The 25653-nt window shown below is 42.4% G+C and overlaps 1 protein-coding gene across 7 annotated transcripts in view; it reads right to left on the bottom strand.

Moving 5' to 3' along the window:
* Nucleotides 1-6482: 6482 nt before the first annotated feature.
* LOC139764871 (uncharacterized) overlaps nt 6483-25653 on the bottom strand; it is a 58237-nt gene continuing 39066 nt past the window's right edge. For 3 of the 7 annotated variants that reach the window (XM_071691902.1, XM_071691907.1, XM_071691903.1), the window contains 9 exons: nt 24803-24950; nt 21093-21226; nt 19132-19285; nt 17775-17920; nt 17390-17549; nt 16753-16868; nt 15723-15930; nt 13186-13452; nt 9259-12502 (listed from right to left, as the gene is read on the bottom strand). In XM_071691902.1, coding sequence (XP_071548003.1) covers nt 11238-12502; nt 13186-13452; nt 15723-15930; nt 16753-16868; nt 17390-17549; nt 17775-17920; nt 19132-19285; nt 21093-21226; nt 24803-24950 — 2598 coding nt within the window. In that variant the 3' untranslated portion in view covers nt 9259-11237. Of the gene's footprint in view, nt 9147-9258; nt 12503-13185; nt 13453-15722; nt 15931-16752; nt 16869-17389; nt 17550-17774; nt 17921-19131; nt 19286-21092; nt 21227-24802; nt 24951-25653 lie in introns of those variants that run through there. The other 4 variants (XM_071691908.1, XM_071691906.1, XM_071691905.1 and 1 more) reach the window with 4 other exon arrangements.

The raw sequence follows: 25653 nt of genomic DNA, 5'->3' as shown, positions 1-25653 counted from the left end.
TACTCATTCCATCTCCTTCTCACATCACCGCTACTTGTTATCACCTCCCCATTTACGCCCTTCACTGAAGTTCCCATTTGCTCCCTTGTCTTACGCACCCTATTTACCTCCTTCCAGAACATCTTTTTATTCTCCCTAAAATTTACTGATAGTCTCTCACCCCAACTCTCATTTGCCCTTTTTTTCACCTCTTGCACCTTTCTCTTGACCTCCTGTCTCTTTCTTTTATACTTCTCCCACTCAATTGCATTTTTTCCCTGCAAAAATCGTCCAAATGCCTCTCTCTTCTCTTTCACTAATACTCTTACTTCTTCATCCCACCACACACTACCCTTTCTAAACAGCCCACCTCCCACTCTTCTCATGCCACAAGCATCTTTTGCGCAATCCATCACTGATTCCCTAAATACATCCCATTCCTCCCCGACTCCCCTTACTTCCATTGTTCTCACCTTTTTCCATTCTGTACACAGTCTCTCCTGGTACTTCCCCACACAGGTCTCCTTCCCAAGCTCACTTACTCTCACCACCTTCTTCACCCCAACATTCACTCCTCTTTTCTGAAAACCCATACTAATCTTCACCTTAGCCTCCACAAGATAATGATCAGACATCCCTCCAGTTGCACCTCTCAGCACATTAACATCCAAAAGTCTCTCTTTCGCACGCCTGTCAATTAACACGTATCTTTTACGTATCTTTTCAAAATCATTTGTTTACTCTTTATTCTTTCACATCTAACATCTTACTTGTTTACATTTGTGTTCACAGTATTGTTTTACTCACTTTACCTTTCATTCTTTAAAATTTTTCTGTAATATTCTCTTGTCAGACACTTTTTATACCAATATTGCTTCATGTAAATTTAGTCCATAACACTGTTCTTCTCCTTCCACACACTGTTCTCTGGACACCCTTTCATCCCTGTAAGATGATGCAGTATACTAATATGAAGAGGTGAAGTGATATATCAAAGCAACTCAAATTATATGACCATGGTTTTGTAACATAATACTTGAAGTTTAGTATAGATGCATCAGCAAAATATCAGGGGAAAAAAGAATAGAACACCTAACTGAAAATGTAATTTTTTTTTAATATCATGTTATTTGATGCCTGCAGTTTATGACATAATACTCAAGTCATGGTAGAGAGTATTTGATTTGTATTTCATTAATTTGAAATTTTCATAGTTTAGAGATTTGTTGAAGCTTTCCACAGTGATGTTTTATTTATGTCATCATGATCCATGAAAATGTACGCTGAATTGGTTGGCTGTGCTAATTGATAAAAGCAACCCATTTACATGTTCACCCAAGCTTTTTATACGTATGTAATAACACATACACAGAAGCCACAAGTTCAAGGCACAAGATAACTATATTAAATCTTAATGGATCACAGTCCAGGTAGAACTACTGGTCCAATGTGCATTGGCTGTCTGTGATCTTTTCACATCTTGCCATTTTCCAAGGTATAATTGCCATTAGGATACTGTGATATAGTCTGATACAGAATCATGGCAATTTCTGTTTTGATCCACAGTTACACCTGAAGTGTATTAAGAGGCTGGCAATTTCCTGTGATGGTCTATAAAGCTCTTTTTTTGAACATGAAACATTATCCTGTTTTGTTTAATGGACTGCCACATGTAATATACATGAACATAAGTGAAACACTTTTTCAGAGAATATATTTTTACTGGGCTAAATGACTCATTTTATGGAAGATGAAAGTGGATATTCTTGGCATTTGGTCTTATGAATGAAACTATCAAAATTATATAAACTAGTGCAAGAAACCTCAAACCGTTTTCTCTGATAAATTCCATGCTTGTTAGGTGTATGAAAGAGTATTCTGCTTCATAATATCTAATAAATCATGGTATACATCAATAGACTGATTCTGTCATTCTGTCATTGTGTTTATGTATGAGAGATATCCAGTTATGTTCCACCACATTATGTAGCATCTTTAGGGAAGGAGGGGCAATGGCAATAGGTTTTTTTGTGTATGGGAAGATATTAGGGTAATTAAACATTTTTATTTTGATGAAACCTTTCATGTTCATTTTTTCATGCTTGATTGCCATTTCCCGCATCAGCGAGGTAGCACCAGGAAACAGATGAAGAATGACCCGTCCACTCGTATACATATGTATATACATAAACACCCATACACTCACATATACGTATACATATCAACATATACACACATATACACATGCACATATTCATACTTGCTTGCCTTATCCATTCCTGGCACTACCCTGCCCCACAGGAAACAGCATCGCTACCCCCTGCTTCAACAAGGTAGCTCCAGGAAAGCAAGGACAAGAAAGGCCACATTTGCGTACACTCAGTTTCTAGCTGTCATGTGTAATGCACTGAAACCACAGCTCCCTATCCACATCCTGGCCCCACAGACCTTTCCATGGTTTACCCCAGACATTTCACATGCCCTGGTTCAATCCATTGACAGCACGTTGAACCTCAGTATACCACATCATTCCAGTTCACTCTGTTCCTTGCATGCCTCTCACCCTCCTGTATGTTCAGGCCCCAATCACTCAAAATCTTTTTCACTCTATCCTTCCACCTCCAATTTGATCTCCTGCTTCTCTTTGTTCCCTCCGCCTCTAACACATATATCCTATTTGTCAACCTTTCCTAACTCATTCTCTCCATATGTCCAAACCATTTCAACACATCCTAATCTGCTCTCTCAACCACACTCTTTTTATTAACACACATGTCTCTTACCCTTTCATTACTTACTCAATTAAACCACCTCACACTACATATTGTCCTGAAACTTCATTTCCAACACATCCACCCTCCTCTGTACAACCCTGTCTATAGCCCATGCCTCACAACCATATAACATTGTTGGAACCACTATTCCTTTAAGCACCCATTTTTGCTCTCCAAGATAATGTTCTCTTCTTCCACACATTTTTGAACACTCCCAGAACCTTCGCCCCCTCCCCCACCCTTACTCTGATGTCCTTGAGAGCATTCATTTGCTAGTGCCATTTCAGCTAAGATATAGAAAAAGAAAATCATACTAAAGAAATGACACATTGAGATATAGCCGGCAATCCAAATGCCTCAGAATCCCCAACTTTTCCTCCAAGGTCCTCTTCTTCCCGAAAGCGTGATCCTCACTTGGGTGCTTTTCACTCATTTTATGTTGTAGTTTTGGGTTATATGTGATGTTACAATGTAAGAATGTGGGTTGTAAGTCCAACGTACTTATATACATTGGGCCGTCTGCTGTAGGGACACTGACGCTTGTTAGGGATCTATCACTAATAATGATCATTCACTGTTGCTTAAAATTGTACTGACTTTGAATTTTTTTTTCATGTTTGTTTTAATTACAAGAGTTCATTCATATGTTCACAATCAACATGCAGTGTTGTGTGGCACTTGCACTTACTTCCCAGGAAATGTCCACTCATGCAAGCTTCAGTCTAAGGTAAAAGTAGGAATATGGGATGAAAATCCAGAAAGATGGCTTGCTACCTTTTAGAATGATTAGAATAGAGTGGGAATTTACATGCAACATTGGAAATCATGAGTAATGGAGGAAAAAACCATAGTGTGCATTACAGAAACTGGTACTATGATGGAACGTGAGGAGTGGGAGAAACAATTTTCATATTCTATTTTGTGATTGTATGCAAGAGTACATTCCTCCGTGCAGTTGAGACTTCTGTGCAAACCTGAATCTGCAGTGTGTTATTATATATCTGTAGTACAAGTTTCATAGATCTTGGACAGTATTTCTCCATAGCATTAAGAAAGCATTCCTACGTTGTTTTATAACTTTTTGGGGAATATCATCTCTTGCAGTGACATGCACAACTTTAAGGTAATTTTGATGACATTTTTTCAGCATGACATGAATAAACTATTCATAGCTAACTTAAGAGATGTTATTTGCACTCCTGTATGTATTTTAGAAAGAGCAAGACTTTTATCCAAATTATGAAGTCAAACAAGGAAGGGGAAGTGGGTGAGGGATGACTTACTTTATCAGTCCATGTTGTATATGTTTTATTGTCATCATTTATTGTCTTCACTTATTCTTTTGTTTTTCCAGATGTATAACTTATATAAGTTGCAATAGATTATTATTTTTTAGTATTTTTAAGTGATGTAAGTTACATGTGTTGAATACATAAACTTGTTTTTTAATGAATATCTTATGTCTATTAGTAACTTAGATTATTATTATTTCTTCATTGTTATTATACTGTCTGCCATATGACATTAAACATGGCTTTTATTAGTTGTACTTCCATTTGGCTGTATTTCTGAATGTGTAAATAGTTGCAGACTTAATCTTTACTTATTCTCTTCATGCAATATTTATTAGTGTGTAGATTACATTTTATGTATCCTAAGAAATAATGTTAACTTATTTTGTGATGGAATTACTTCACTTCCCCAAAAGCTTTAAGCAGGAATCACTGCCACGTCATGATTTCATACCTTTGTAGTAACCGGTGACTACAGAATTAGTCATATGTTACTGAAATTTTTGTCAGTTTTTGTTGCCATTCATGAAGAAATCAGAATCTACAAGGAATTGTTATTATTGTAACAAAATAGAAAAAATGCTTTCGTAAATGTAAGTATTTCCATATTTGTTGGTTTTGATAGTTTCTTTTCATGTCTTTGTTTTTCTAGTTATAATATGGCTTTGAATACTGGATTTTTAAAACCAGACAAGTATCCTGATGAACTGTTTGTATAGTATTTAGGTATGATGTATTATATATATTATTAGGTATGATATATTTTATATTATTAGGTATGATATATTTTATTATAGTATATATTATTAGGTATGATATATTTTATTATAGTATATATTATTAGGCATGATATATAGTATTGAGGTATGATAAGAATTTTACTGTGTTTTAGACAGTATTACATTTATTCGAGAATTTTGCCATGTTAGAGCCCATTGAGAAGTCTAACAAAGATTTTGATGTCCCAGCTTTTTCTTCAAGATTTTAGTCTTTTTATTTCATATGTGTTTATCTTTTCCTCTTTTGCTCTCCTTTTTTCAGCTTCTTCATATCTTGCTTTAATGTAGAGGCTGTCCTCAGTCTTCTCATCCGTATTTACTTCCCAGTGTGAACATCTAACAATTACTTTTTATACTTGATAATCAAATCAACATACAGAATCCTTTGACATATGTTGATGTAGTGTTGGGTTTTAAAACCAGAAAAGTTGAAGGTGTAAAGATGGTTGGTAACTAAAAAGGTTGTAGATGACTCTGCATGCACCACACGCCTGTGATTAAAGATAAACGAGAAATTTTAACAATAGTTCCTATATCAAAGACTGTGAGTCTTGCATGAATAGAATATGAGGACCCTGTCATTAGCTCCTGGCAAGTAGTTGAGTGATTTTCCTATCATACGTGCTATTTTTAATATATTTGATGAGCGTGTCATTTACAAAATTGTATGGGTCTATTAAATACAAGAATGATAATATTGATTTTACTTGTCAACACATTAGTATATGAAGTGCTGTCTTTCTTCTCTTGCCATTATGAAATCACAGATTACCTAAGTGATATACAAATTTCATTATGGAAAAGTAAAATCAACTCTATTAACCCTCATGACAGAGGAACTAGTTGTTAATACATGAAAAAAAAATTTCTAATTTTATATATACAAATTCCCAAGTAGTCATTTTAGTGTTCTCTTTTTTATAGTTAACAGTTATGTATTAATTCAAACTTTGCCTTTTTTTGATACTTGGTAACCATTGATACCATCTAGTCTTGTATGCTAAAGTTCTCTTCTGATACCCAAGTGCAAAATCTGGTATGTAAAACTTCTTTCTTTAGATCTTCCTCACCTGTAAGGTATCTTATTTAACAGTATCAGACATCTACTTGGCCAACTAATTATTGTACAGGTACTAACTTATGTTGCACCTTTTACACTTAGAATGTCTTAAAGTCTGTTTTTGTCTGCTGCAGTCATGCAGTCATACTTACCCACAATTCTTATTCAACTGCTTTTCCCTTTCATTTTTTTGTCTCGATCCTGATCCCTTTCAAATGTTCATTTTGAAATTTTTTGGAATCATTATTTCAATGTTATTCTCCCAGTTTTCTCTGGAGTATCTTTTGCTTCTTACTTACTCTGCTTCCTAACCATATATGGAAAGGTATTACTTCCTCCAAAATTATCCACAAAAATTCTCACTCCACTATTATAAACTTCATCATCTCTTATCAACATCCTACAATCTTTGTCACACACTTTTATTCCTCTTGTAGACCTTTCAGCCTTTACTGCTATCCTGTGATAAATTGAAAATCTTAGAATTTTTACGTTTTTTTTTTTTTTTTTTTTTTTTATACTTTGTCGCTGTCTCCCGCGTTTGCGAGGTAGCGCAAGGAAACAGACGAAAGAAATGGCCCAACCCCCCCCCCCCCCCCCCATACACATGTACATACACACGTCCACACACGCAAATATACATACCTACACAGCTTTCCATGGTTTACCCCAGACGCTTCACATGCCTTGCTTCAATCCACTGACAGCACGTCAACCCCTGTACACCACATGACTCCAATTCACTCTATTTCTTGCCCTCCTTTCACCCTCCTGCATGTTCAGGCCCCGATCACACAAAATCTTTTTCACTCCATCTTTCCACCTCCAATTTGGTCTCCCTCTTCTCCTCGTTCCCTCCACCTCCGACACATATATCCTCTTGGTCAATCTCTCCTCACTCATTCTCTCCATGTGCCCAAACCATTTCAAAACACCCTCTTCTGCTCTCTCAACCACGCTCTTTTTATTTCCACACATCTCTCTTACCCTTACGTTACTTACTCGCTCAAACCACCTCACACCACACATTGTCCTCAAACATCTCATTTCCAGCACATCCATCCTCCTGCGCACATCTCTATCCATAGCCCACGCCTCGCAACCATACAGCATTGTTGGTACCACTATTCCCTCAAACATACCCATTTTTGCTTTCCGAGATAATGTTCTCGACTTCCACACATTTTTCAAGGCTCCCAAAATTTTCGCCCCCTCCCCCACCCTATGCTCCACTTCCGCTTCCATGGTTCCATCCGCTGACAGATCCACTCCCAGATATCTAAAACACTTCACTTCCTCCAGTTTTTCTCCATTTAAACTCACCTCCCAATTGACTTGACCCTCACCCCTACTGTACCTAATAACCTTGCTCTTATTCACATTTACTCTCAACTTTCTTCTTCCACACACTTTACCAAACTCAGTCACCATCTTCTGCAGTTTCTCACATGAATCAGCCACCAGCGCTGTATCATCAGCGAACAACAATTGACTCACTTCCCAAGCTCTCTCATCCCCAACAGACTTCATACTTGCCCCTCTTTCCAGGACTCTTGCATTTACCTCCTTTACAACCCCATCCATAAACAAATTAAACAACCATGGAGACATCACACACCCCTGCCGCAAACCTACATTCACTGAGAACCAATCACTTTCCTCTCTTCCTACACGTACACATGCCTTACATCCTCGATAAAAACTTTTCACTGCTTCTAACAACTTGCCTCCCACACCATATATTCTTAATACCTTCCACAGAGCATCTCTATCAACTCTATCATATGCCTTCTCCAGATCCATAAATGCTACATACAAATCCCTTTGCTTTTCTAAGTATTTCTCACATACATTCTTCAAAGCAAACACCTGATCCACACATCCTCTACCACTTCTGAAACCGCACTGCTCTTCCCCAATCTGATGCTCTGTACATGCCTTCACCCTCTCAATCAATACCCTCCCATACAATTTACCAGGAATACTCAACAAACTTATACCTCTGTAATTTGAGCACTCACTCTTATCCCCTTTGCCTTTGTACAATGGCACTATGCACGCATTCCGCCAATCCTCAGGCACCTCACCATGAGTCATACATACATTAAATAACCTTACCAACCAGTCAACAATACAGTCACCCCCTTTCTTAATAAATTCCACTGCAATACCATCCAAACCTGCTGCCTTGCCGGCTTTCATCTTCCGCAAAGCTTTTACTACCTCTTCTCTGTTTACCAAATCATTTTCCCTAACCCTCTCACTTTGCACACCACCTCGACCAAAACACCCTATATCTGCCACTCTGTCATCAGACACATTCAACAAACCTTCAAAATACTCATTCCATCTCCTTCTCACATCACCGCTACTTGTTATCACCTCCCCATTTACGCCCTTCACTGAAGTTCCCATTTGCTCCCTTGTCTTACGCACCCTATTTACCTCCTTCCAGAACATCTTTTTATTCTCCCTAAAATTTACTGATAGTCTCTCACCCCAACTCTCATTTGCCCTTTTTTTCACCTCTTGCACCTTTCTCTTGACCTCCTGTCTCTTTCTTTTATACTTCTCCCACTCAATTGCATTTTTTCCCTGCAAAAATCGTCCAAATGCCTCTCTCTTCTCTTTCACTAATACTCTTACTTCTTCATCCCACCACACACTACCCTTTCTAAACAGCCCACCTCCCACTCTTCTCATGCCACAAGCATCTTTTGCGCAATCCATCACTGATTCCCTAAATACATCCCATTCCTCCCCGACTCCCCTTACTTCCATTGTTCTCACCTTTTTCCATTCTGTACACAGTCTCTCCTGGTACTTCCCCACACAGGTCTCCTTCCCAAGCTCACTTACTCTCACCACCTTCTTCACCCCAACATTCACTCCTCTTTTCTGAAAACCCATACTAATCTTCACCTTAGCCTCCACAAGATAATGATCAGACATCCCTCCAGTTGCACCTCTCAGCACATTAACATCCAAAAGTCTCTCTTTCGCACGCCTGTCAATTAACACGTATCTTTTACGTATCTTTTCAAAATCATTTGTTTACTCTTTATTCTTTCACATCTAACATCTTACTTGTTTACATTTGTGTTCACAGTATTGTTTTACTCACTTTACCTTTCATTCTTTAAAATTTTTCTGTAATATTCTCTTGTCAGACACTTTTTATACCAATATTGCTTCATGTAAATTTAGTCCATAACACTGTTCTTCTCCTTCCACACACTGTTCTCTGGACACCCTTTCATCCCTGTAAGATGATGCAGTATACTAATATGAAGAGGTGAAGTGATATATCAAAGCAACTCAAATTATATGACCATGGTTTTGTAACATAATACTTGAAGTTTAGTATAGATGCATCAGCAAAATATCAGGGGAAAAAAGAATAGAACACCTAACTGAAAATGTAATTTTTTTTAATATCATGTTATTTGATGCCTGCAGTTTATGACATAATACTCAAGTCATGGTAGAGAGTATTTGATTTGTATTTCATTAATTTGAAATTTTCATAGTTTAGAGATTTGTTGAAGCTTTCCACAGTGATGTTTTATTTATGTCATCATGATCCATGAAAATGTACGCTGGAATTGGTTGGCTGTGCTAATTGATAAAAGCAACCCATTTACATGTTCACCCAAGCTTTTTATACGTATGTATAACACATACACAGAAGCCACAAGTTCAAGGCACAAGATAACTATATTAAATCTTAATGGATCACAGTCCAGGTAGAACTACTGGTCCAATGTGCATTGGCTGTCTGTGATCTTTTCACATCTTGCCATTTTCCAAGGTATAATTGCCATTAGGATACTGTGATATAGTCTGATACAGAATCATGGCAATTTCTGTTTTGATCCACAGTTACACCTGAAGTGTATTAAGAGGCTGGCAATTTCCTGTGAGGTCTATAACAGCCTCTTTTTTTGAACATGAAACATTATCCTGTTTTGTTTAATGGACTGCCACATGTAATATACATGAACATAAGTGAAACACTTTTTCAGAGAATATATTTTTACTGGGCTAAATGACTCATTTTATGGAAGATGAAAGTGGATATTCTGGCATTTGGTCTTATGAATGAAACTATCAAAATTATATAAACTAGTGCAAGAAACCTCAAACCGTTTTCTCTGATAAATTCCATGCTTGTTAGGTGTATGAAAGAGTATTCTGCTTCATAATATCTAATAAATCATGGTATACATCAATAGACTGATTCTGTCATTCTGTCATTGTGTTTATGTATGAGAGATATCCAGTTATGTTCCACCACATTATGTAGCATCTTTAGGGAAGGAGGGGCAATGGCAATAGGTTTTTTTGTGTATGGGAAGATATTAGGGTAATAACATTTTTATTTTGATGAAACCTTTCATGTTCATTTTTTCATGCTTGATTGCCATTTCCCGCATCAGCGAGGTAGCACCAGGAAACAGATGAAGAATGACCCGTCCACTCGTATACATATGTATATACATAAACACCCATACACTCACATATACGTATACATATCAACATATACACACATATACACATGCACATATTCATACTTGCTTGCCTTATCCATTCCTGGCACTACCCTGCCCCACAGGAAACAGCATCGCTACCCCCTGCTTCAACAAGGTAGCTCCAGGAAAGCAGACAAGAAAGGCCACATTTGCGTACACTCAGTTTCTAGCTGTCATGTGTAATGCACTGAAACCACAGCTCCCTATCCACATCCTGGCCCCACAGACCTTTCCATGGTTTACCCCAGACATTTCACATGCCCTGGTTCAATCCATTGACAGCACGTTGACCTCAGTATACCACATCATTCCAGTTCACTCTGTTCCTTGCATGCCTCTCACCCTCCTGTATGTTCAGGCCCCAATCACTCAAAATCTTTTTCACTCTATCCTTCCACCTCCAATTTGATCTCCTGCTTCTCTTTGTTCCCTCCACCACAGACACATATATCCTCTTTTTCAATCTTTCCTCACTCATTTTCTACATAAGGCCAAACCATTTCAACACACCCTTTTCTGCTCTCTCAACCACATCTTTTTTTTATTTCCACACGTCTCTCTTACCCTTTCATTACTTAATCAAACCACCTCACACCACATATCGTCCTTAAACATTTCATTTCCAACACATCCACCCTCCTCCATACACCCCTATCTATAGCCCATGCCATGCAACCATATGATACTGTTGGAACTACTATTCCTTCAAACATACCCATTTTTGCTCAGATAAAACCCAGATTTTGACAGGAGCTTCAAGGTAAACTATCAGACCTAAGTCATGAAAAAAGGTTATTAATTACAAGACAGCACAGGAGTATTCAGAATTCAAACGACCTAAAAGTTGGATAAAGTTTTATTGAAGATCTTTCATGAGAGGTATAATGTGTACCTTCCTGTTGGATGTTTGTTGAGGGATGTATCTCTGGGGGATTGTCACTTGAGAGGTCCCTATCTGGGGTCTGGGGACATGGGATTGCTGTGATTGTATGGGGTTCAAGTTGATGGTGCCCCTGGATAGTCGAATGAACTTGAGATGCTAGTCGGGAGAGAGTGTCTGGGGGTGAGATGTGAGTCTTGATCTGTGGAGTTGTGCTAAGGTGTGGTGAAGGTGACACACAACCAGAGGAACTAGGGTGAAGGGGGGAGCGAAGCCATGTTGGGGAGTTAAACTGGGAATCAGTGTGAGGGAACCCCATAGTGGGAGAGGGTGTAGTGGTGAGAGGCTGGGGTGTGGTGTGTGGGAGAGTAGCACTGTGTGCCACAGGGGTTACTTGTATTCCTGGTATACCCTCGGGGAGATTGGCCACCTGATCCTGGGGATGAGATAGGGGTAGATCTGTGATGTTGTACCTCTGGGGAGATGAATGTGGTTGGGATAAACAACGAATCTTTGGTAGGTTCCTTACGTCATAACTCCGGGGTGACTGGGAAGCACCACGACCCTGGGGCAAGCGTGTGAGGTCATATCTCTGGGTTGAGGAACGACGAAGCCGCAGGAGGAGGTCTGCCATGTCATAACTCGGGGTTGATGAGTGGGACAGGGATGGACGACGAACCCGGGGACTCCTGTCGTAACTGTGGGACAACGACTGTGACTGTGATCGACGACGCACCTGGGGGAGGCCCCTGATGTCATACCCCTGGGGTGACATATGTGGCTGGGATGGACATCGATCCTGGGATGACAAGAAACACTGGGGCGAGAGGTGGACATGGGGTGTTGACTGGAACTTAGGGGTGGTCTGGAGTCCAGACCCTTGCTGGAAGGGCTCACGGCGAAGTGAGAAGGTGGAGGAGTCCGAGTCTTGCTCAAGTCTCAAGGCTCCACCCCTCAAGCCTCTAAGGGTCGTCCACCTGGAGGGGGAGGAAAGAGCAGCTCGGGGGTTGGCAGCATCCACCTGCAGCACATGGACTGCACCACCGCGACATGAGAAGGCTCTGGGACGAACTGGCCTGGGGGATCTGCTGCCTGGGGTGCTCAGGGTAGAGGCCCTCCGACGTGGTAGTGAGGAACGGCTGAACGACCTTCTGGGTGTGACTTGAGTCACAACTATGGGCCCAGGAGAGAAAGTTGTCAGCAGTTCTGACAGGAAAAGAGAGAGAGACACTGTGTCAGACTCTTTAGGTGTACTGACACACACACACACACACACACACACACACATTCACTTTACATATGGACCTCCCTTTAAGAAAAAGTGATCAGCTGATACTAGATAAGGACCACAAAGTAAAATAGGGGTTTCTTCAGGGCAATATTACCCCTGAAGATGGTATAAGTATAAGGATGGAAACAACCTAGTCATAAAGATTTACTCCAGGGGAACAGACTTCCATAATCTGGTGCAGTCAAAATGGCCTTCAAATTCATAGACTGTAAGTTATGTGTGGGGGAGATACACATGACAAGTATTCTTCCTAAACTGTAATGTGCCACAGTTGTCTGGCCTTCCCACTTGAAGAAACAGCCAGAGCTGTTAGAGAATGTTCACAGGAATGCAACAAGAATGGGAGGTATGAGCAATGCAGGAGGAGGAGGAGGGGAGGGGATCCATTACCCTCTCAACACTGGAAGAAGAGTTAGAGATGTGATCAGTACACTTGGATCAGTAAGTCATGATCACATGAACACAGAACACTTGTCTGATGGGAGAGTACAACTGGAAGCTTGGCAGAGGAAAAGCATAGAGGGACATGAGGAAGTGGACAGAGTATAACGCCCTGTATGGCTTTGAGCTGCACCACATGTGCTAGGCCAGGACTCACCACAGGAGGGGTGTCTGCTGCAGGAGCGGTACAGGGCTGTGACGGGCACCTCCATCAAGGAGTCCTGTGAGGTGGTGTGGTGGTAGTGAGTCTCGCTCGGCATGTGGGCTTGGTGGTGCTGATGGTGGGCACGGCAGGTCACCGTGACAGCCACCACCACAGCCACCGCCATCACCACACCAACCACCACGCCCGCCATCACCACACTCAAGGGCGTGGCAGGTGCAGACTCCTCCACTGGGCTGGGAGGCTCCTCCTTCTGTACTGCTTTAGGAAGCAAGAAAATCATATTCCATTATTTACAGGATGCTGGACATGGCAGGAGAGAGAGATAGTCAATAAATGTGTGCAAATGAGGCTATTGTTCTTGTGCTCTTGATGCTGTCACTTAGGCAGGTAAAACGACATGTTAAAATACATCCCTATAACAAGTTGTATGTAGCATTTATGGATCTGGAGAAGGCATATGATAGAGTGGATAGAGATGCTCTGTGGAAGGTATTAAGAATATATGGTGTGGGAGGCAAGTTGTTAGAAGCAGTGAAAAGTTTTTATCGAGGATGTAAGGCATGTGTACGTGTAGGAAGAGAGGAAAGTGATTGGTTCTCAGTGAATGTAGGTTTGCGGCAGGGGTGTGTGATGTCTCCATGGTTGTTTAATTTGTTTATGGATGGGGTTGTTAGGGAGGTGAATGCAAGAGTTTTGGAAAGAGGGGCAAGTATGAAGTCTGTTGGGGATGAGAGAGCTTGGGAAGTGAGTCAGTTGTTGTTCGCTGATGATACAGCGCTGGTGGCTGATTCATGTGAGAAACTGCAGAAGCTGGTGACTGAGTTTGGTAAAGTGTGTGAAAGAAGAAAGTTAAGAGTAAATGTGAATAAGAGCAAGGTTATTAGGTACAGTAGGGTTGAGGGTTAAGTCAATTGGGAGGTAAGTTTGAATGGAGAAAAACTGGAGGAAGTAAAGTGTTTTAGATATCTGGGAGTGGATCTGGCAGCGGATGGAACCATGGAAACGGAAGTGAATCATAGGGTGGGGGAGGGGGCGAAAATCCTGGGAGCCTTGAAGAATGTGTGGAAGTCGAGAACATTATTTTGGAAAGCAAAAATGGGTATGTTTGAAGGAATAGTGGTTCCAACAATGTTGTATGGTTGCGAGGCGTGGGCTATGGATAGAGTTGTGCGCAGGAGGGTGGATGTGCTGGAAATGAGATGTTTGAGGACAATGTGTGGTGTGAAGTGGTTTGATCAAGTAAGTAATGTAAGGGTAAGAGAGATGTGTGGAAATAAAAAGAGCGTGGTTGAGAGAGCAGAAGAGGGTGTTTTGAAATGGTTTGGGCACATGGAGAGAATGAGTGAGGAAAGATTAACCAACAGGATATATGTGTCGGAGGTGGAGGGAACGAGGAGAAGTGGGAGACCAAATTGGAGGTGGAAAGATGGAGTGAAAAAGATTTTGAGTGATCGGGGCCTGAACATGCAGGAGGGTGAAAGGCGGGTAAGAAATAGAGTAAATTGGATCGATGTGGTATACCGGGGTGGACGTGCTGTCAGTGGATTGAATCAGGGCATGTGAAGTGTCTGGGGTAAACCGTGGAAAGTTGTGTGGGGCCTGGATGTGGAAAGGGAGCTGTGGTTTCAGGCATTATTGCATGACAGCTAGAGACTGAGTGTGAACGAATGGGGCCTTTGTTGTCTTTTCCTAGCGCTACCTCGCACACATGAGGGGGGAGGGGGATGGTATTCCATGTGTGGCGAGATGGCGATGGGAATGAATAAAGGCAGACAGTGTGAATTGTGTGCATGGGTATATATGTATGTGTCTGTGTGTGTATATATATGTGTACATTGAGATGTATAGGTATGTATATTTGCGTGTGTGGACGTGTATGTATATACATGTGTATGGGGGTGGGTTGGGCCGTTTCTTTCGTCTGTTTCCTTGCGGTACCTCGCAAACGCGGGAGACAGCGACAAAGCAAAATAAATAATAAGAATATATGTAACAAGTTCAAGCAACTAAATGCACCATTATGCAGATAACTAGGACATGTGACTTAGATATCAGATAAAAAGTTTAGGAACTCAACACTATAACTAATTGATCAAAAAAAGATACCAAACATAATGGGATAAAGAAAAACAATAATATCTAAGATATCTGATGATACTGAGAGGTGGGAAAGAGTTAAGTTGAACAATATAACTCCTTCATGATGGTCTAAAATATCGATACTGTAATTATGAATGTGGACAGTACACAGTTTAACATGTTGTGGTACAGAAAGTTCAAGAGATGGGGCCCTACAAGAGTACAGCTTTTTCACTGTACTGTATATACAGATAAATAATGTCATACAGATAGACAAGTGAGGCAGTCTCAGTCTTGTGGTACACACACACAACCACACTCAACATACATATAGGAGGTAGTGTTGACCTCATGGTACAGCCACATACCTTTTTGATACATACTCATACCTTATGATACAGCCACATCCCCTGTGGTGCAGCCATATACCCTATGAAACAGCCACATACCCTCAAGGTTGACGGAGAGACTCTCTGAGGCAACGTGCTGGGCCTTGGGTGTGTGTGTCTTTAGCAGAAGGGTGGTGGGGGGGCCTCGCCCCCGGGCATGGCTGGTGTACATGACCAGCAGGTACCCCCTCCCAGGGGACAGTGACGTCACGCTGAACTTGGGCTCACTTCTGTTGAAGGACGCTACCAGTACCTCACCCTCCAACACCTGCAACACCTGTAGGGTCACCCTCCAACACCTGTAACACCTGTATGGTCATCCTCCAGCACCTTCAACACCTGTAGGGTCACCCACCAACACCTGCAACACCTATAGGGTCACCTTCCGGCACCTGTAACACCTGTAGGGTCACCTTCCAACACCTGTAGGGTCATCCAACAACACCTGCAACTTAAAGGGTTAAATCCTTCCCTATGCAAAACATGAATAGCAAATAGATGTTAATTCATGTAACTACTTCCTTTGTGGTGAGGTGGCGATGGGAGTGGATGAAGGCAACAAGTATGAATATGTACGTGTATATATGTATATCTCTGTGTATGTATATGTATGTATACGTTGAAATGTATATGTATGTATATGTGCATTTATGGGAGTTTATGTATATACAGTGTTTATATGGGTATATGAGTGGTTGGGCCATTCTTCGTCTGTTTTCTTCTGCTACCTCGCTGACGTGGGAAAGAGCGATTAAGTGCAATACATGAATATGTATATGTATTTGGTAAACCAAATGGCGTCCTAGATACGTCTCTTTGTTGTATGTCAACTAACTTCTATTTCTTTTTTGTATCTCCCCTGATGGTGTGATTATTACATGAAAGTGCACTTGGGAACTTATCGTGTTTCATTCCCCGTGGACTCATAGGAATGTATATGTATGTATATATGCATATGTGAGAGTTTATGTATGTATATGTATATATGAATGGATGGGTCCTTCGTCTGTTTCCTGGCACTACCTCGCTGACATGGGAAATGGTAATCAAGTGTAATAGTGAAATAAAGATATTATTCTTGGCAGATTACCTGGATGTGATAGGTCTGGGGTAGGTGACCTGTGGTGATCCCTGGTGAGCACGTGACCTCGGCTGAGTCCGTTGTGACGTCATGGTAGTGGCAGCCAATCAAAGGGCTGGGTTCATCTGCCAATATAGGAGGGGAGAATAAATTGGAGGAAATGTTGACATTTGTATGAATTTTTAGAGGTGACCCCTGCATAAATTATGAGATATTGATATTTAAAATGAATTAGCAATAATTGTAGCCAATTTGAGATGAAAACAGGTGAAAATGGGGATGTAAATAAGCATTTTGGAGCTGACCCATTTGTGTAATGTCCTTGAATTGAGGTCATTGACAGTAAAGTTGTTAGTTAAGTATCATTAAGTATCATTAGATTGAATGGTAGTTAGATCTTGTTACCACAGCCATGATAAGGACTGTACTTGACTGACTAACAATCTGCTGCCATCCAGTCCAACATATTGTTATATTGGCATCTATATTTACAGTCATGGTTGTAATTCACCACTTGTGTACACTGTTGTGAGGATAACACTTTGTATCCACTATTGTGTGTCATGTCATGCAAGGAGTGTCATGTCATGCCAGGGGTGTCATGTCAAGTTAGGGATGTCATGCCATGAAGGCAGAAGTTGCTCACCCACGAAGACAATGGTGAAGTAGCAGGGTTGGTCAGCCGGACCCACACTGTTGCTGGCCTGACACTTGACCTGCTGACCCTCGCTGCTGCTGACATTGTCAGCCACCAGCCAGGCTACAGACCTCAGCCCGGAGTCCTCGTGTGATGGTGCTGACTGTTCCTGACACCACCAGTAATTACAAGCCTTAATTACACTCTGTTAACCACTTCATCATTAACAGAGAAAGGAATTCCATGAAAATTATGGCCATTATATTTCATATTCATAATGTTTCACTATCATGAATTACTATCACATGTTATCTGGTCCCATCACCATCCCATTATCGATAGTATCACCATTTTCTATACAACAGTCATTTAGGGGTGGTTGTGGGGGGCTCACCTTCCCCATGTCTGGGGTGAAGGTGAGGCCCTCCCAGGTGAAGGTGACCTGTGGTGGAGCCGCCTGGACCTGGCACACCAGCTTCACCTTCTCCCCTACAGTAGCCAGCACCTCCTGTGTTCCCTCCCACTCACACACTGGCGCATCTGTAGGGGCAGAAGACCTGTAGGGTGTGGCTACTGGTGTGGGAGGGGGTTTGTGTGTGGTGTGGAAGGGTTTCGTTTATGGCCTGTTGGGGTGGGTTAGTGGTGTAGGGGGTTTGTTTGTGGTCTGTTGGGGTTGGTTAGTGGTGTGGGAGGGATTTGTTTGTGGCCTGTTAGGGTAGGTTAATAGTGTGTGTGTGGGGGTGGTTTGTTTGTTGCCTATTGGGGTGGGTTAGTGGTGTGTGGGGGTTTGTTTGTAGCCTGTTGGGGTTGGTTAGTAGTGTGGGAGTTTGTTTGTGACCTGTTGGAATTGGTTAGTGGTGTTAGGGGTTTGTTAGTGGTGTAGAGGGTTTGTTTGAGGTTGGTTAGTGGCGTGAGGAGGGCAATAGTTAGAAGAAAACACTAAGAAAGTTTCAGCCTCAACAAAAAAGAAATATATATTATAAACATCCTGTAAAGATAACTTGTTATTATGTAGGATAAAGATAAACATACATGAATCTGCAGCCAAGTCTTCATCCAATATAAAGTCTCAGCAAAGATTAGAACTTAGATATGATTAATTCCTAGCAATATTAGAACTTAGATAAGATTAATTCCCAGCAAAGATTAGAACTTAGGTAAGATTAATTCCTAGCAAATATTAGAACTTAGATAAGATTAATTCCCAGCAAAGTATAGAACTTAGATTAATTCCCAGCAAAGATTAGAACTTAGGAAAGATCAATTCCTAGCAGAGATTAGAACTTAGATTAATTCCCAGGAAAGATTAGAACTAGATTAATTCCCAGCAAAGATTAGAACTTAGATAAGATTAATTCCCAGGAAAGATTAAAACTTAGATAAGATTAATTCCCAGCAAAGATTAAAACTTAGATAAGAATAATTCCCAGCAAAGATTAAAACTTGGATAAGATTAATTCTCAGTAAAGATTAGAACTTTTGAAGTTTAGCTTGGGTAAATATACAGACTCTCAACCTCACTCAGGATGTAGCCAAAGCTAAGATATAAAAAGGAAAAAGGTAAGATAATAAAGATCAAAAGCTGTAGATAGAAAAAGAGAGGTCATGCCTAACTCCAGCTTGTAGATGGGGTAGTTCTGCTACCCCAGCTACAGCGATACTCCCCAGGTCGGCTATATAAGGCTAAAGCCCCAGGTCAGGTTAGATAGGGCCAATGCTAAGGTTAGTTTGGCTGCAGCCTGGGTACACACAGTGGATGTTGAGGGCCACGGCGTTGCTCTGGCCGTCTCCCACAGTGTTGGAGGCCAGGCAGGTGTAGAGTCCGACGTCCCGGTAGTGCAAGTGGAGGAGAGTCAGGCTGCTGGGTCCATTCCACACTACCTGTCCACGATGCAGTGGACGCCCCTGTCCCAAGTTATATATATATATGTATATATATATATATATATATATATATATATATATATATATATATATATATATATATATATATATTAAAACCATTAATCATAGTCAAAGACACAGATATGTGATCAAATATATACAGATATAGAACTGCACATGAAAATAGCCAGACCACATAACCCAAGTGTGACATGCCTCTCCCCTCCCCACCATAGCTCATAAAAGTTGCTAGATGTAACCCAAGTGTGACATGCCTCTCCCCTCCCCACCATAGCTCATAAAAGTTGCTAGATGTAACCCAAGTGTGACATGCCTCTCCCCTACCCACCATAGCTCATAAAAGTTGCTAGATGTAACCCAAGTGTGACATGCCTCTCCCCTCCCCACCATAGCTCATAAAAGTTGGTAGACATTATAGCCCAAGTGTGACATGCCTGTCCTCTCCCCACCATAGTTCATAAAGATTGCTAGATAATATTCCAAGTATGACATGCCTCTCCCCTCCCCACCACATACTGCTGGGGGGGGGGGGGACAAGAGCATATTCCCTTTAGTGTGGCCGGGGGTGAGAGATGTTAGCCTGGCCCGCCGAACGCTCACCTATTAAATATTTCAGTAACCTTAACTTCTGCGGCACAGCGCGACATTTGCCTTATTTCCGCCCCACCCTCCCCTCCAGCCAGGTCAATATCTACGACCACAAATCTCACCAGATCAAGAGATAAACATTTTTGTGAATTTTTTTGTATTTTGTAAAAGAAATGGTTGAAATCTCATACTTTAGGTTGAGAAATGAGTTGATAAAGCAAGTCCCACGTTAAGATTTACATGAATATAAATGACTTGGCGTCAGTTGATGTTCAAGATTCATTTTCAAAGCATCAACTTTGCTCACAGGAAAAGTTGTTGGCGTCTATCTGGGAGTGAAAGCGACCAGGTTAATAATGCTGCACTGGAGATAATACTGTCAAGTTGCCATTAAAAATGTTCACTGTATTTTCTTTTTCCGTAATGGATGGAGGCAAACATTGTTTTTTTTTCACGTTTCCCCGAAACACACAATTACCAAATGGTGTTACTTGTCTACAGATTGATTTGCAGCAAACTCGGCACAGAATGGTATGGAAAAACGGCACTTTATTCGTATATATATATATATATATATATATATATATATATATATATATATATATATATATATATATATATACAAAGGAGATTCTAACGTGGGGGATATTTGCTGGTCAAAGAAGATGGTTTGGGAGATTGTAATTATCTACTATTCAAAAGAGATTTACCCAAAGATATTTCATCAAAATGAATATATTTAATGGATGAAAGATGATTACGTTTTACTAGGACTTGGTGTGATAGACATATGAGATAAATACTTTCTTTTTTTGCCTTGTGAAAAAAAATATTCAATGTTTGAAACTGTGTCGTCTGTTGTCATTTGTTTACATAGGCCCTTCCGCCACATCCGGCACATATCATTAAGTTGACCGTCATATTCTCGGTCGTGGGGCATGAATGGCCGACCGGATGAATGAATCTTTTTTGTCTTTCTTCACTTGGCGACGCTTCTTTAGCCGAGTGCGAGGCGGATCATTAGGTATTCCTGGAGACCAAGGCCTCACAAGGCAAGGCAGAGGCGGGTGTTTTTTTTTTTTTTTTTTTTTTTTAAGGATGTGTGTGTGTGTGTGTGTGTGTGTGTGTATGTGTGTGTGTGTGTGTGTGTGTGTCTGTCTCTTAGAGGACAGGAGTGAGAGACAGTAGGGAGAGAGAGAGACAGGTAGACGTGTCTTACGTTGAACATGAAGGTGATGTTGTTAGTGGGCGGGTTGGAGCGGGTGGCACAGGTGAGGGTGGCTGAGTCGCCCGCCCGCAGGCCGCCACCCACGCCCCTGGACCTCTGCAGGTTAATGCTGGCTTCTGGCACATCTACAACGAGAGATAATGTTACTAACTTTAATAATAATGTCATTCTTCACTTCTTTAGAGATAATGTTACTAACTTTAATAATAATGTCATTCTTCACTTCTTTAGAGATAATGTTACTAACTTTAATAATAATGTCATTCTTCACTTCTTTAGAGATAATGTTACTAACTTTAATAATAATATCACTCTTCACTTTAGAGATAATGTTACTAACTTTAATAATAATGTCATTCTTCACTTCTTTTTTTTTTAAATTGTGATTTTATTGATGGCAAGACTAAAGACGATGGAGTGGTTCCCTGACTTGACTCCCTCCCTCGGTCTGTTCCTATGACCTTTTGCCGCCTCTCTCTCTCTCTCTCTCTCTCTCTCTCTCTCTCTCTCTCTCTCTCTCTCTCTCTCTCTCTCTCTCTCTCTCTCTCTCTCTCTCTCCATCTCTCTGGGCTGCAAGCTTCCAGTCTACACACACACACACACACACACACACACACACACACACACACACACACACACACACACACAGTCTCTCGGTCTCACACATGAGAGGCAAGACAACACGTAACTCACACACACACGACTCCTTCGCACTTAAGTTATCCTGTGGTGCGCACTACGCGTCGACCCTGTCCCTTTTTTACTTCTTGGCTAAGATCTTGTTGTAAGTAAGTACAAACTCTCTACGACTACTACTACTACTACTACTTTTACTACAGTATTACTGCTACTACTACTTTTACTACTACTACATTACTACTACTACTACATTTACTATTACTACTTTTACTACTACTACATTACTACGACTACTACTTTTACTATTACTACTTTTACTACTACTACTACTTTTACTACTACTACTACATTACTACTACTACTAGTATTACGAACAGATGTGAGACACAGGTCAAACTTGTTGTGTCTACTTCTCATCTCGTCTGGTTAATGGTCAGTGTGACCCCCCCACCAACAGGTGTGACCCACACTGACAGGGAGTGACCCCCCTACCAACAGGTGTGACCCACACTAACAGGGAGTGACCCCCTACCAACAGGTGTGACCCCCACTAACAGGGAGTGACCCCCCTACCAACAGGTGTGACCCACACTAACAGGGAGTGACGCCCCACCAACAGGTGTGACCCCCACTAACAGGGAGTGACCCCCCTACCAACAGGTGTGACCCCACTAACAGGGAGTGACCCTCCACCAACAGGTGTGACCCACACTAACAGGGAGTGACCCCCTACCAACAGGTGTGACCCACACTAACAGGGAGTGACCCCCTACCAACAGGTGTGACCCCCACTAACAGGGAGTGACCCACTACCAACAGGTGTGACCCCCACTAACAGGGAGTGACCCCCCACCAACAGGTGTGACCCACACTAACAGGGAGCGACCCCCTACCAACAGGTGTGACCCACACTAACAGGGAGTGACCCCCTACCAACAGGTGTGACCCCCACTAACAGGGAGTGACCCCCCACCAACAGGTGTGACCCACACTAACAGGGAGTGACCCCCCTACCAACAGGTGTGACCCACACTAACAGGGAGTGACCCCCTACCAACAGGTGTGACCCCCACTAACAGGGAGTGACCCCCCTACCAACAGGTGTGACCCACTCTAACAGGGAGTGACGCCCCACCAACAGGTGTGACCCCCACTAACAGGGAGTGACCCCCCTACCAACAGGTGTGACCCCACTAACAGGGAGTGACCCTCCACCAACAGGTGTGACCCACACTAACAGGGAGTGACCCCCTACCAACAGGTGTGACCCACACTAACAGGGAGTGACCCCTACCAACAGGTGTGACCCCCACTAACAGGGAGTGACCCACTACCAACAGGTGTGACCCCCACTAACAGGGAGTGACCCCCCACCAACAGGTGTGACCCACACTAACAGGGAGTGACCCCCACCAACAGGTGTGACCCCACTAACAGGGAGTGACCCCCTACCAACAGGTGTGACCCCCACTAACAGGGAGTGACCCCCCCACCAACAGGTGTGACCCCCACTAACAGGGAGTGACCCTCCACCAACAGGTGTGACCCACACTAACAGGGAGTAACCCCCCACCAACAGGTGTGACCCACACTAACAGGGAGTGACCCCCCACCAACAGGTGTGACCCCCACCAACAGGTGTGACCCCCACTAACAGGGAGTGACCCCCTACCAACAGGTGTGACCCCCACTAACAGGGAGTGACCCCCCTACCAACAGGTGTGACCCCCACTAACAGGGAGTGACCCCCCACCAACAGGTGTGACCCCCACTAACAGGGAGTGACCCCCACCAACAGGTGTGACCCCCACTAACAGGGAGTGACCCCCCACCAACAGGTGTGACCCCCACTAACAGGGAGTGACCCCCCACCAACAGGTGTGACCCCCACTAACAGGGAGTGACCCCCACCAACAGGTGTGACCCCCACTAACAGGGAGTGACCCCCACCAACAGGTGTGACCCCCATTAATTAATTAATTGATAATTAACTAGTACATTAGCTCGTCAAACTGAAGTAGAAATAATTGTGTTGTGAGAAATCTACTTGTGTGTGTGTGTGTGTGTGTGTGTGTTTTATTCATCTTTTATGGATCTTATCTTGGATGTTAAATATCCACAATCTAACATTACGACAGATGTAGCAGATGTTAAATCTGTAGTTATGACTAATTTAGCAGATGGTGAATCTGTAGTTATGACTAATTTAGCAGATGTTAAATTTGTAGTTATGCCTAATTTAACATGTTAAATCTGTAGTTATGAGTAATTTAGCAGATGTTAATCTGTAGTTATGATTAATTTAACATGTTAAATCTGTAGTTATGACTAATTTAGCAGATGTTAATCTGTAGTTATGATTAATTTAACATGTTAAATCTGTAGTTATGACTAATTTAGCAGATGTTAAATCTGTAGTTATGATTAATTTAACAGATGTTAAATCTGTAGTTATGACTAATTTAGCAGATGTTAAATCTGTAGTTATGACTAATTTAACAGATGTTAAATCTGTAGTTATGACTAATTTAACAGATGTTAAATCTGTAGTTATGACTAATTTAACAGATGTTAAATCTGTAGTTATGACTAATTTAACAGATGTTAAATCTGTAGTTATGACTAATTTAACAGATGTTAAATCTAGTTATGACTAATTTAACAGATGTTAAATCTGTAGTTATGACTAATTTAACAGATGTTAAATCTGTAGTTATGACTAATTTAACAGATGTTAAATCTGTAGTTATGACTAATTTAACAGATGTTAAATCTGTAGTTATGACTAATTTAACAGATGTTAAATCTGTAGTTATGACTAATTTAACAGATGTTAAATCTGTAGTTATGACTAATTTAACAGATGTTAAATCTGTAGTTATGACTAATTTAACAGATGTTAAATCTGTAGTTATGACTATATTAACAGTGAAGTCTTCGTTGAGCAGTAGAGGGTATAACTGGGTTTGATCATCACATCTCTCTCTCTCTCTCTCTCTCTCTCTCTCTCTCTCTCTCTCTCTCTCTCTCTCTCTCTCTCTCTCCCTCCCTGCAGTGCTCACAGTGAACAGTGATCCTGGTGGAGGCTGATGCAGTGAGGTGGGGCAGTGTGGGCGCCATTGCCCGGCACTGTAGGAGCGCCCCGTCCTGAGCTGGGGTAGCCAACACACGTAGCTCCGACACCGTCGACCCGGACCCCAGGCTCCGCTGCTGGGGGAGAGGGAGATGGTTAGCGGGGGAGGGAGGGGTCACCCCAGACACCTGGGGGAGAGACAGGTGGTTAGCGAGGGAGGGGGGGTCACCCCAGACACCTGGGGGAGAGGGAGATGGTTAGCGAGGGAGGGAGGGGTCACCCCAGACACCTGGGGGAGAGGGAGATGGTTAGCGGGGGAGGGAGGGTCACCCCAGACACCTGGGGGAGAGGGAGATGGTTAGCGGGGGAGGGAGGGGTCACCCCAGACACCTGGGGGAGAGGGAGATGGTTAGCGGGGGAGGGAGGGGTCACCCCAGACACCTGGGGGAGAGACAGGTGGTTAGCGGGGGAGGGGGGGTCACCCCAGACACCTGGGGGAGAGGGAGATGGTTAGCGAGGGAGGGAGGGGTCACCCCAGACACCTGGGGGAGAGGGAGATGGTTAGCGGGGGAGGGAGGGTCACCCCAGACACCTGGGGGAGAGGGAGATGGTTAGCGGGGGAGGGAGGGGTCACCCCAGACACCTGGGGGAGAGGGAGATGGTTAGCGGGGGAGGGAGGGGTCACCCCAGACACCTGGGGGAGAGGGAGATGGTTAGCGAGGGAGGGAGGGGTCACCCCAGACACCTGGGGGAGAGGGAGATGGTTAGCGGGGGAGGGAGGGGTCACCCCAGACACCTGGGGGAGAGACAGGGGGTTAGCGGGGGAGGGAGGGGTCACCC

Source organism: Panulirus ornatus, chromosome 51 (assembly GCF_036320965.1).
Source record: "Panulirus ornatus isolate Po-2019 chromosome 51, ASM3632096v1, whole genome shotgun sequence".
Classification (NCBI taxonomy): Eukaryota; Metazoa; Arthropoda; class Malacostraca; order Decapoda; family Palinuridae; genus Panulirus; species Panulirus ornatus.
Note: the sequence above shows the minus strand (reverse complement) of the source record. Positions and strands in the feature narration are given on the sequence as shown.